Consider the following 13,299-nt stretch of genomic DNA (forward strand, 5'->3'; position numbering starts at 1 on the left):
GCATTACAAAAATATGTCTTAAAGGAATCATGACAAGCACATTTTTTTAATTATTAGAATATGTTCCTTGAGATTCACTTATAATGTTAATAACATTTTTATTAAGAATCAAATGCAGACACAAACAGGCCCTCTGTCTGAAATTATCCGTTTTTAAGGCGCAGCTCCTTTAAGGTTTGTCAGTAAACAGCCAGTGTTATGATAAGCTAACGTCACTGCATAGGAAACTGTTTCAACGCCCACTCGCTATTGCACGTGAATACGTGTTTTGAAAACATTATAGCAACACCATGTAGTTTTTCAACCTTCATAATATATTTCCAAGACCCTTGTGATGGTACATCGACTTACAATAGGTTGAATGACACGTCTGCCATAGGCTGACAGGGTCTGTATCGCTTTTACTGGCACTACGTAACTTCAGGGTTCGGGTAGTAACCCAAACACAAAAAGAACTACAAAATTCTACTGTTTTACGGCATACCTCACTTCCCCCACCACCACCCACCCCCCATTTCCTCAAATTCGGACATGAGAGGCCAACTAGCGTTTGTTTGCCGGCTGGTATAGCATGTGTGTGTTGTTGTCATGGCCGAAGCAGCAACGAAACCGAAGAAGGCAAAGCTGTTGTCGGAGGAGACTAGGAAGAGAAAAAGGGAGAGTGACAAAATCAAAGGCCGGACGAGGATCAATACTGGTCCAGCGTTCGCTCGCTGGCGTGAGCTAAAGGAGGAGGAGGGGTGCCGACTGATGCTGACTTGGCCGTCATGCTGTTGCACTAGTAAGTATATTGCTTGCATACTATCTCTAGTTTTTCGAATTTGTTGTCTGCCTGGCTATGTTACGGAAGCTATCTTCATGAATGAATGCTAGTAGAGGAGCGAATTATCAATCTGGTAGCTAGTAAACGCTAACATGCTAGTTTTCGATGAAAAAATAAAACCCATGAAATTATATTCATTTGACATGCTGAAATATATGCCACTGTACCTGGGATGAAGACATTTCACACGCAACGCAGGCAGTCTGCCCAAGACGTGAGAACTCCTCCTGCAGAGTTCGGGGGTATCGGCTTGTCAACAAATGCACCTGTATCCCCTGGTGTAACCATGACAGATTTTACAACAGTAGTAGAAGACAATACTGTTTCCCAACTGTAGGGGGACCCCGAGAGCAAAAGCTACATGGTGTTGCTTTATCATATAAAAACTTCATTTACAGACAAAGTATAATGAAATCATTGTCTTATGGTTTGTGATGCAGCGACTGTCAGATCTAATACAGTTGGCTTCTAGTAGAACTACTCCGCCATTTACCTCATTTCTCCTGGGAGTCCCTCTTGCTGGCAGTTAAGGCTCATTCAGTTGTGTTTAGCCTAAAAGAGCAAGCACAAGTGAGTGCAGTGATTCCCCGCCGGGTACTTCAGCATAGGAGTTCCCTAATACCCCTTCTGGTGCCGGTTCGGAGCCAGTGCCTACTCACGAACCAGTTCTTTGTGTTTCGACAGCCAAAGAACCGGTTCTCGGCCAGGAAAATTGGTTCCAAAGCGGCACCAACTCTTTGCTGGACTAGAACCGTTCTTTTACCACGTCATGCTTACGTCGGGGGCTGGGGGCGGGGTTATTGTCGAACTTCTTCTCGAACGTAACCTCCATCTATAGTAATCCAGACGAGCAGCACAAATGTGTTCCAAATGTCTTCTTCTGACCCCAATATAGGATCGCAAAGCCAGGAGAAACATTTGCAGAAAGATGATGTAGTCCGCCATTGTAATTGTTATGCTTGAAGTTGGCGCAAGCGTTTCTGGGAAAACTAAGACGTATGGCAACGTACACAGTGACGTAACGACGTCGTTCGCTGGGCTCTCTAGTCAGTGGAAAAACAAACAGGTTCTGAGAAGGTTCGCAAGTTGAACCAACTTTGAACCAGCACCAGTTCCGAACCAGTTCTTTTTTTGGTGGAAAAGGGGTATGAAAGAGCAGTTATTGTTATTATTATATTGGGGGAATTATTGTCATAAGTGTATTGTAATTGTCAAAACATTTTAGTAACTAAACTGAATTTTATTAGGTTTAGTGATAACATGTTACAATGTTTACATGGTACAATTTCTGGTAAGCTACGTTTTTTTATTATTGCTTGACACAAATTTCACGATTTCAGTTAAATTACATTTAAATTCTCATTTGAATAAATATTAGGTACACAAGATAGGCGTTAATTTTTAATAAAAAAAAAAAACTCACCTAATGCTGTAAACACACAGAGAGCCCTATCAGCTGGTAGTATTATTTAAGGTAAAAAATAACTAAAATTAAATATAATGCGTTTTTTTATTATAATAACAACTTTAGTAAAAGTAAAATAAAATATGTCAAGTAAAAATATAATAAATACGTAATATAGTACACATATAGCAAAATACTCTCTATAGCTCTTCTTTTCTAGCCAACTAACGTGCTATAGCCCATTTTATGGTCATCAAATGGCTTTCCTGAGGTAAATGTTATGTGACATAATTGTTCTCCAGCTGTTTTATTGACCCCTTTCCACGGATGAAAAACACTGATTGATGTCATGTATGAGGAAAATATATTTCGGTAAGTTGTACTATATCTTTCAACAGTGTTCGTGTTTATTTACTAGCTAGTAGAGATGATCGGGTCACGTGCCGCTAGGGATCTGTCACGTCACATTTACGCCAAAACGGTATTTATTGTTTGAATTTCGTAATAAAATTGACAGAATCTGAGAGCTGAGATTTTTTTATATCATAAGTACCTGCTCTGTCTATCTGTCGGTCTCCGTGTCCTCTCTTTGCTTTGCAATTTTTCAGTGCGTGAGAAAATGGATGTGGCGTGAGAGCGTGAGAGCGTGTGAAAAGTGTCAATCGCGAGTCTCACGGTGAATGCGTGAGAGTTGGCAGACATGTTTCAATCACGGAGACTCTACAGAAATGACAACGCTGGCGCATCTGTGGTTGCTCGCGACTTTCTCTCTGATGCGTCGCTCATCTGCAAAACTCCCTTCCCGGAACGATAATAAATATTCCAAACATAGAGATAAGATGCAAATCTACCCTCGCTGTGTTGTGTGTACGAAGATGATGGTTGAAAATAATTTTGTCCCTTAACATTGCATGTATATTTCTAGATTCATCATGGCACAGAGAAAAATGTATTCATTCTTCAAGAAAGCCAACAACCACAGGTAAGAGGCTAGGAATAGAAAAATAATATGTAAAATCATAATTGTTCGTAAAATCGTAATATTGTTTGCCTTTTTTATTTATTCAGATGAATTACTGAGGCCTACAATTGTATTGAAGGAGGTTTGCACATTTTCAGCCCATAAAATACACACAAATTGTATATCGCGGGTTTGGAGGCTAGAAATCAGAGCATTATAATGTTTGTAACATTTTACATTGTGATTATCATTTATTTACGAATCTATACATTTTAAAAAAACTGTTCTATTTCAACGCTAACATGATACATGTTTACATTGTTATTGCATTATAAACTAACAATAACAATAAACAGTAGAAAATTGTAAATAACATTAAGAAAGTTAGTAAATGCTGTAACTTAAATATTTTATTGATTGTTTAAAATTCCTAAAGCATTTACTCATGTTAACAAAAGGGACTTTTGGAAAGTGTTAGCATGAATTACTATTTTCTAATAATTGATCTTCTACTTGTGTAACTGTTAGCGGTCAGAGACTGTCACTGTACAAGGTAGGAAAGGGTAACTTGGTTATTCATAAACCGTTGTTTATTAATGTTTGATTAGACTAATTCATGTTGCATTATGCTTTGCCTTTTTAGAAGAAGACTCAGACTTCCTTATCACAAAAGATCGACTGGCCAGGGAGAATTAAATTAAGAGAGGTTCACATTCAGACAGAACTAGAAAGTTATCCACAACATTTAATCAGAGGAAAGGAAAGGAGCTTCAATAAAAACTGGTTTGAAAAATACCAGTGGCTAGAATACCACAGATCCACAGCTTCAGCGTATTCCTCAGTGTTTGACAGAAAGTTTTCTCTGGAAGGATTTAGTGACTGGAAATCCGCTTTAGAGACTGGGAAATGCTTTTCTAGACACCATGCAAGTCAGCATCACATGGAGAACTTCAAAAAATGGCATATGCATTTAATAGCAACACCTGTTGATGAACAACTTTCAACTCAAAAAGCAAATCAGGTTGAATTTCAAACAAAGGAGAGGGAAACCGATCTGAAGTGAGCAGATGTAGCTGCCATGATAGTCCGACTTACACTATCTTTTAGAGGACATGATGAGTCAGAGGATTCAACAAACAAAGGTGTTTCCAGCGAAATAACTGAACTAGTAGCAAGATATGACAAACTCATCTCAAGTCATCACGGAAAAACCCCAAATGAGCTGATCAGTTGCTTAGGAAATGAAGTCAGGAGAAAAGTCATAGATGATGTGAAAGCATTATATGCAACTCCTGACTCCTCTAAACAGGACCAGCTGTCAATCAATCTCCGGTGTGTGGACAAGGCCAAGATTCATGAGTGCTTGATTGATGTCATTCATGCAAAAGACACATCTGGTGCTGGCATAACCAGCTATCTGCTGGAAACATTGGAGAAGTTTGGGCTTCCTATGATGGTTGTGCTGCCATGTCAGGTGTGTTCAGGCAATCATTAAACAGAGGAGTGAGAAAGCTTTGCACATTGTTGTCGTGCTGCAAAAACACAGCCACACAAAACTCTTTTTGGGTTGGTTGAGCAACTCTACTCATTCATGGAAGGATCTTCTAAAAGACATTGCCTCTTCATTGAAGTTCAACAGAAGCTTGCAAGTGAAAAGGACCACAGAAAACCCCAGACCCTAACATCGTTAAGTACGACAAGATGGTCAGCAAGAACAGAGCTCTTCTGGAAACCCGACCGTCTGTGATCGAGACCCTTGAGCACATTCAGACAGGCGATAGATTCGACAAGGAGTCGTCAGGTACTGCAGTGACACTCAGCAAAGCCGTTGATTTTGAGTTCTGCAAGTGAGTTCTGGTGGCACTGAGTCTATTTCTGTCAGTAACAGGTGTTGGAGATATCTCCAGAAAGAAGACATGGACATTAGTACATCGGCTCTGCTGGTTGAAGACTGTAGGGGACAGCTAGTTTCAATGCGGCCTCAACCATGAGGCCCTGTGTCCACCAAAGTGTTTTTTCACACGGCTGGCGTATTTTTCCAATTGTTTTCAATGGGAGCGGCGCGTTTTTTTAAACGCCATGAGCGTAATGAAGCACTGAGCGTTTTTTTCACGCTGAAGCGCCCGACGTTTTTTACTGGTCGCCGAGAGTTGAACAATGTTCAACTTTGGGTAAAACACAGCGCTCATCACTGTCACTTTTTACCCAACCGCCCAATCACAGTGGAGGAGGGGCGGGGCTAATACCACACCGACCAACCGCCACATTCTGCTTGTACAACGTCAACAGACGACGACAACAGGCATAATAACGGAACAAAATCATTTGAAACAAGAGCCAGAGCAAATATGTTACATTGTATTGACATTTTAATATAGAATCAATACAAACGAAATATGTGTGAAATGAGATACTAGTAACACTTTCACGGATATTCCGTATCATAACAAGCAAAGCGTCTCAACTGAAAAAAATGCTGCGCTGCCAAAACGCTCTCAAGCGCCCACAGCTAGGAGTTTCAGCAGAGCGCCCACGGCTAGAAACGCTTTAGTGGACACACGGCCTAAACGTTGAATTCCAGGAAGACAAGAGAGCCAGAAAAGTTTCAGAGAGTTTGGATGACAGATGGCAAAGCCAAACTCTGCTTTGTCAGAAGGATGAGATGAAAGTCAGTTTTTATTTTGCAACTCTGGACCTCAGCATGCGAAGTACCACTGACAGATTCAACAGTGAAACCTCGCCTCTCCTGAAACACACTGTTTGTCGACCAAACACCTCCACGTTTCCCTATTTAAATACAGTTACACGAGTAGTTACACGACCAAGTATGGTGACACAAAATAAAACGTGGCGCTTTTCTAAGCGGGTTAAAAAAGATAACTATAATGTATGGCGGAATAGCACTGGGTGCACTTCGACTCGGCACAGTAAAAAGTCACGTTGGTTCTAATGACAGAAGTGAGAGGGAGAGAGGGAGAGGATTTTTCAGGAGTGATGATGTTACTGTGCCGAGTCGAAGTGCTCCCAGTGCTATTCCGCCATACATTATAGTTATCCTTTTTAACCCGCTTAGAAAAGCGCCACGTTTTATTTTGTGTCACCATACTTGGTCGTGTAACTACTCGTGTAACTGTATTTAAATAGGGAAACGTGGAGGTGTTTGGTCGCTTCTAACTTCATCTCTGTTTGGTCCCTAATGAATATACTGGGCTAAGCTAAGTGCTATCAGTGTCGCCGCGCGCCAGAGCGATTGAGTGCACGCACTGAGACGAGAGAGGTATGTATCAACTTCCTGTGACACCTTGTAGTAATGAAAGGTGCTTCTCTTCTCTAAAAATCATCAAAAGCAGACTGAGAACATGTTCCAGGATTGGATGTCTGATCAGTGAGGGATGCATTTTGGAGGCACGGAGAAAGACGTTAGGAGACGTTAGACATTAGGTAGGATGTATGCTTCTGTCTTTATGATTGTGTGTACACATTTGTCTATTTTGTTGAGGGCTTAAATATGCTAACTGATACAATAAAACCACTCTGGTTAAATATGTCCACAGGTTTGTGTGATGTTTCGATTAATTGTAAGAGATTCCTCTAAGACCGATTGTGTTTTATAGATCAGTAGTTTGTTCAAATAAAGTGTTTGATTAGTTAGCAAGTACATTTTCAGGAAATGCATAATACTTATTGTCTGGGTTAATCAGTGGCGGCTGGTGAAACATGTCTTAGGTGAAGCTGTGTCATATTCAGTCGGTCTCAGTAGTCGGGCAACCGTGGGAGTCTTAGCGTAGTGGCTCCGAGAGGTTGTGGAATGCTCTTCCTCAAGACATCAGTCCAGCATCCACCCTTCTCTCCTTCAAAAACACATATTTATCTGAATATTACTCTTCAGCTCACAGTCTGTAAATTCACTGTTATTGATATGCTATTTGTTTGAATCCCTCTTTGTTTGTGTCTTTAACCTAACTTTGTGTAAGTGACCTCTGAAATATTAGGCCTACTTTCTGCCCTTGAGTGGGGGTACGCAGGGTACGGGGGTATGTGTATTGTGCTTTGATGTTGATGTTTATTTTGTTCTATTCTTTAACCCAGTCCCAGTGGTTCTCAAATTGTTTAGAGTTGTTCCCCACGAGGCTTTAACACCCTTCTGCGCACCCACACTCTTCAGTCACACCTCTTCCAGTAAGGGACAATATTTGCCCCCTTAAATCGATTTTTCCAGTGCATTTTTACCTTCACAAATACCTTTATAAAATAAATAATGTTTTAAATAAATAAATGTTCAATAGAGAAATATGCAATGATGGTAAAAACGAAGTGATGCTTTTAAATATTAAAGTCCAACTGAAATCAAAATTGACCCTATTTACGTTGTTAGCGCATATTACTAGTCTTGTGGTGAAAAATTAATCCGTGCAAGTTAATACACAGAAAAAAATGGTTTGCTGTTGTAATCTTTAATCAAAGTCTGAAAAGTTACTTCCGGTCTGGAATGGCGTTCCTTCTCTGATGATGTAGGTTTGACAGGTTTGGAAACGCTTAACCACTCCTCAAACCGCTAGTCTGCTATGAGCGAGAGATGGAGAGGAGGAGCGCTAGAGTAAAACCCTGTCCTCTGTTCAATCCTTTTCATAGGGAATTACGTCACAACACTGGAGAAAAGTCGTTTGCAACTTCCGGTTCACGCGGACTTTAAAACCGCCAGTAGGGTGATGAGTCATCGAGTCATTCACTCAGTAACGAAGCAAGTGGCTGTATTTATGAATTAGTCATTGAATCATTGACTCTAATGATTCGTTCACAAACATGTGCGGCAGTTCTGCTGTGGCTTTCGTTGGAGATATTATTTTGTTGTAAAAATACTGTGTTGAAAATGAACATCACTTAATATTAATATTTCGTTTGTTGAACTGCTGTATAAAATCAGTCACATTTGCAATCGTGTTGATCTTCATATAATGTGATCAACATTAAACACAGGAACTCACAAGCAATCACATTTGGACCAGAAACTGATACAATAGTGTAAAATCTCAATGAAATATTTAAATAAAGTGAACAGCATCAAAAAATGATTTGTGGAAGAACACTTTTAAAATGAAAATGACATATTACCACTATAACCAGTAGATGGCAGCAGAGGACGTTTCCTCTCCATAATAGTTCTTTTCAAATGGTTTGCATTCAGATTTGGTGTGCCGTCAGAGCCAGCAGGGCCTTCTCTGCTAGCCCTGTCAAAATAAAATATTTTTTTTTTTTCTATAATTCAATTACTGTCTATCAGTATGTTACGATTATATTTCCAGAAAGAATATGGTTATTTTTTGTGAGTCTGAGCTGGATTTTCCATATGTCATCTAAACGCAGCTCCGTGGACCAGCACTAGTAGTATAGCTAGCCTTCCGTTGAAGCTGCCATTTTCCATTTGATCATAACTTTGACTGACGTGTTTTATCAGCCAATCAAATTGTGATGCGTATGACAGAACGCCCCAGAGGCCCAGCGATGTGTCGACGGCTAGCCCGCGCTTAGATCGTTACCGAAGGCCCTGACTGAAACCCCACGGTACGCTATTTAGATATAATAAAATCTCAATTATAACATTTAAGAATCGTTTCTTTGGGGGCAAGGTTCAGCACTGTTTTATACTTTAGTATGAAGTAGCAAGAGTTTTCATAAACTCATCAGATCTACAAGATTGAATCACACAGAAGACATATTCTGAACTCTAAACTGTGATTTTCAGCTAAAGGTGACTATACTCTGCATTCCTGTTAACAAGCTCCTTAAGTTTCTTTCTAATGTAAAACAAACGCCTATTTCACACACATCCCGTGACTTTTAATTGTTAAATGAACTGATATTAACGTTAATCACTTCGCCCTCTTAGACACCAGCATTAACTGTTGACTGACTTCATGATGAAAATAAAGCCCCAATAGTTTACGCCTAATAATGTCTGTTTGTTCATTTGCTCGTTGCTTTCCTCATTTTAATGCATTCTTTTGTTATTTTCCCGTTGTCTTTTCCTGTTCTGCACCCAGAGTTCCCCTCCTCGACTCACTGTGGTCATGTGACTGCATCTGTTGACATGATCTCACGTGATCACATTTTTGAACTAATTTAAAATGCTAAACAGAAGTTAAATAAAGTTATTTGCGTGTGTTAATATACATACTAGTTAAAAGTTTGGACAATCGGCTGCTTTTCCAGCTTGTCTGTTTGGGAAGAAAAAAAGCACGTCGGCATGATGTATATTCATATACAAAACCAGTTTCAAGAACAAGCTTTTAGATCAAATGGTTTTTTTTTTTTATAGATGAGAAATACAAGTTTATTCGAGTGTCAAACCTTTTACACACACAAGATGTTTCTCTGCTGGCACTCGTTCAGGACCTCATCAAGTGTGTCCAACCAGAGACTAATGTACTTCTGTGGAGTGTGTGTGAGATTCTCCAAAATCAACAGGCAAAAAACTATAAAGATAAAGTTCAATCTATTGTAGAAAATCCCCCCCCAAAAATTATTAAAATGAACAATTTATACAAGTTGTAAAACTCATTTTTCAAGACTTCCTGTAACAGTATTAATCCTGCAATCTTCTGCTCGTGGAATCTTCCTGTTAAAACACTTTATGAACATTCCCTTCATATATATACAGTTTATTGCATATATAGTTTCATTAAATCTTTGATTCTGTAGAGATGTTGGTCTTCTGTGAGCTGAACGTTCGGTCGGTTCATCTGTTTGTTGGACTGTTGTTCATCACTGCTCGTCATCTTGTGAGAGTCTCCTTCAGTTTCTCATACATTAACTGCTCCTGCAAGGAGAAATAATAACCACGATTACAGCAACCAATGAGAGACGAGCGAGCGGCGTACGAGAGCGGCAAACGTCACTGTTCTGGTTCAATGTGCAAGAGCTCCGTCTATGGATATCTCCTGTGTTCTGTTCACACTGAACCAAAGGGTCACTTCATATAAAGAAAGAAAGTCTCACGCCTGCGCACACACACATATATATATATTCAAACGCTCATACCTATAGAATAAACACATGAGCGCGCCGGCAGCGCTTTCACAGATTCATGTTTCTGAAGTTTACACAGAGATAATAACGTTTATTAAGTTCAACGCTTGCACTGTGTCACCCGTTTCAGAGTGTGTGTTCTCGAGCTCCAGACACTGATGTGTGTGAATGAACGGCCAGAACACATTAAAGTTTCTGTGTTCTGTGAGAACGGTGTGTGTTAGCGGCCGCTAAGTTAATAACTAATGATCAAAACTAACTTTATCTGGACAATAACTTTATTCTAGATCTGCTGTAAAGCCTAAACACTCTCTGTTACTGTAATCTCCTGTTATCACTGTAAAGCTGCTGTGAAACTCTTTATCCGATTGTTAAGTCTGACCTCACGCGTGACGTTTAGCCTTTTCCGGGTCCAAGCGCTCCTCTCGTCCAGAAATAACAACGGTGGAAACTGTACATTTATTTACGATCACGTCCTTCTTAGTGAGGCACCCTTGGCGGTCAAAAAGGGTTTAAATTCCTTTAACACCAACAGAGTGGTTAGTGTAGCTCATCACTCAGGTGGCATAATTAAGAGTAGAGTCCAGGCATCAATGAAAAAGAAGATTTACGAGGTTGAAGTGAGTTAGCTCGGGACACGGGACACAGCACTGCGGCATTGTAAAAACACTCAATAATGACCAAAACACTAGCGAAAGCGGTAGAGAGGACCCGGAAAGAGTATTATCGGCAGAGCCGCCTTAACCTAATGTCAGGCCCCGGGGCTGAGAGGTTTTGTAGGCCCCCCCATCCCCTCGAGTGGTCTCCTAGGGAAGCGAAGCAAGTGCATTCTGGGAGTAGTTGTCTTCATCCACATAAGCCAAAAATACATTTTCTGGCTTTTCTCAGTCTAGAAAGCTCCAAATTCAAAAATAATTTCACATTTCTTCTACATAAATGACCCATTTTAAATACACATTCATCTTTCCAGAGGTGAAGTATCCCTTTAACAACCACACACAGCAACTACATTTTAACTTTATGCTAATGAGAAGCAATTTTCGCGAGCGACAACCAGCTCAGCTCCCGTCACCGTCTCGAGTGCAGTGCAGGAAAGACAGAAGAGTTCAAGGGCGATTTCACTGTAACTGTTTTATAGGATTTGACTGTAACTAACCACAAACATGGATATAATAAAACAATGCATGGAAAAGAAACTGTTTACAGTCTCAGTGAGTTTAATTCATACATTTATAGTTCGAGTGTTGTAGTTTTATGATGCAAGTTTAGCACTGCTGCAGTTCATTTTACAGTTTCCCCTGCATTATGTTGACTATTAGGGACAAGAATATGTATTATTTGTCAAATTCGGATGACGTTTTAGTAATTTATGACAGTATGAGTGAGTTTAATTTGTAGATTGATCGATCGTTAATCTAGTAAATGATTTAATCCCTGAACACTGCTGTGGTAATATAAAAACACTCTCCCAACAGCATACTGTTTCTTTTGAGCCTAATTCCTAGTCAAATTAAAATGATATAGTTGTATAATATCACTTGTGATGGTGTTTATAGATGTGGCCAGACGAGCAGTCTAACGCCTCATGCGCCGCGGGACCTCTAGACGCGCGTAAACGTCTTTACAACATTGAAATCACTCGCGCCAGACGCTCTATTCGCGTTTGGTGTGAACGCACCATAACAATAACATTAGAGCGACAGCGCTACCAACGCACACAAGCGACTAGCGACATACAGCGACTAAATCTGACAAGTTAAAACAATATGACCTTTTCAGCTCATCATGAACCTGAACATGATGGGAGGACCCTGGGCTTGGGAGGCCCCTGAACTTGGGAGGCCCCTGAACTTGGGAGGCCCCTGGGCTTGGGAGGCCCCTGAACTTGGGAGGCCCCTGGGCTTGGGAGGCCCCTGGGCTTGGGAGGCCCCTGGGCTTGGGAGGCCCCTGGGCTTGGGAGGCCCCTGGGCTTCAGCCCAGGTAAGCCCGTGCATTAATGCGGCCTTGGTTATCGGAGAGTGGTTACGTCACGACTTAACAACCGAATACTGTTAAAGCGCTGTATAAATAAAGGAGACTTGACTAATATGTTAATAAAGAAATTTCAAGTCAGTAGCGATGTTTCCATCCACCTATTTTTATAACGCAAAGATGCACATAAAAAAAATAACAAATGCACATATAAAATGTATGTGCTCAGTTAAGGTGGATCATTTATTTATCCAAAAACTCATGCACATAAACTATGATGGAAACACATTAACAGAGTAAATCCCTCAAACTCATGTGACTTTGCCTCAGCGTCGGCTGTGATTGGATAACTGGAGTAACCAGTGGACCAATGGCGTCGCAGCATCTCTAATGTTAGTTTGGTGTTTCTGAAACGCCGGAGTCGAAGTGTGTGATCAGAATGATTCGGTGTAATTCCCTCCAGAAGCATCTCACACACACACACACACGAGTGTGTTCCCGAACGCCAGAGAACATGACCGCGTTTACTGTGTTTCGTCTGACGCTCTGAGACACAATGCAGTTCGTAGCTAATGCAATTTTTATACATTTGAATCAAAGCCCAGTCCAGCCAATCACAGTCTGAGCTGATTTCACTCGCCACTGAGACTGTGAACATTACTCTTGTTCTGGTCTCTCACCTTCTTGGACACGGACGGCCGCACCTTCTTGAAGGCGTCTTCGAAGTGAACTCGGCTCACTCTGATGTCCTTCACTGGCTCTGTGACACAAAACACAGGCTCAAACTCAGAGTTCCTGCTTCAGGTGTGTGTGTGTGTGTGTGTGTGTTACCTGTGTGTGTTTGAGCTGGTCCTGTGTTCAGGTGAACTCTCAGAGCATTAACACTCGCCTCTCGCACCAGCGCCGACAGATCTGCTCCTCTAAAACACAACACCACACGTCAGACTGTGGAGAGCAGGGAGGCACACATTGGCCATGTCGGCATCGGCAGATTACGGTTCATCTTTCATGTTTTCGGTCCGATACGAATATTAGGGCATTATGAAATATGTTTTATTTTTCCCCAAATTCTGTTTCCCCCCCCCATTAAAATATACATTTTCTGGATTGTTT

At 40.8% G+C, this 13,299-nt stretch overlaps 1 protein-coding gene across 1 annotated transcript in view; it reads right to left on the minus strand.

Annotated features, from left to right (window-relative positions):
• Positions 1–9,665: 9,665 nt before the first annotated feature.
• The window catches only part of nvl (nuclear VCP like), a 34,908-nt gene continuing 31,274 nt past the window's right edge, over positions 9,666–13,299 (minus strand). Inside the window, exons 21-23 of the mRNA XM_082153763.1 lie at positions 13,018–13,106; positions 12,867–12,946; positions 9,666–10,006 (exon numbers count right to left, since the gene is read on the minus strand). Of these exons, the coding sequence (XP_082009889.1) occupies positions 9,962–10,006; positions 12,867–12,946; positions 13,018–13,106 (214 nt within the window). The 3' untranslated portion in view covers positions 9,666–9,961. The remainder of the gene's footprint in view (positions 10,007–12,866; positions 12,947–13,017; positions 13,107–13,299) is intronic.

The sequence above is a fragment of the Leuciscus leuciscus genome (assembly GCF_965113295.1).
Source record: "Leuciscus leuciscus genome assembly, chromosome: 22".
Lineage (NCBI taxonomy): Eukaryota > Metazoa > Chordata > Actinopteri > Cypriniformes > Leuciscidae > Leuciscus > Leuciscus leuciscus.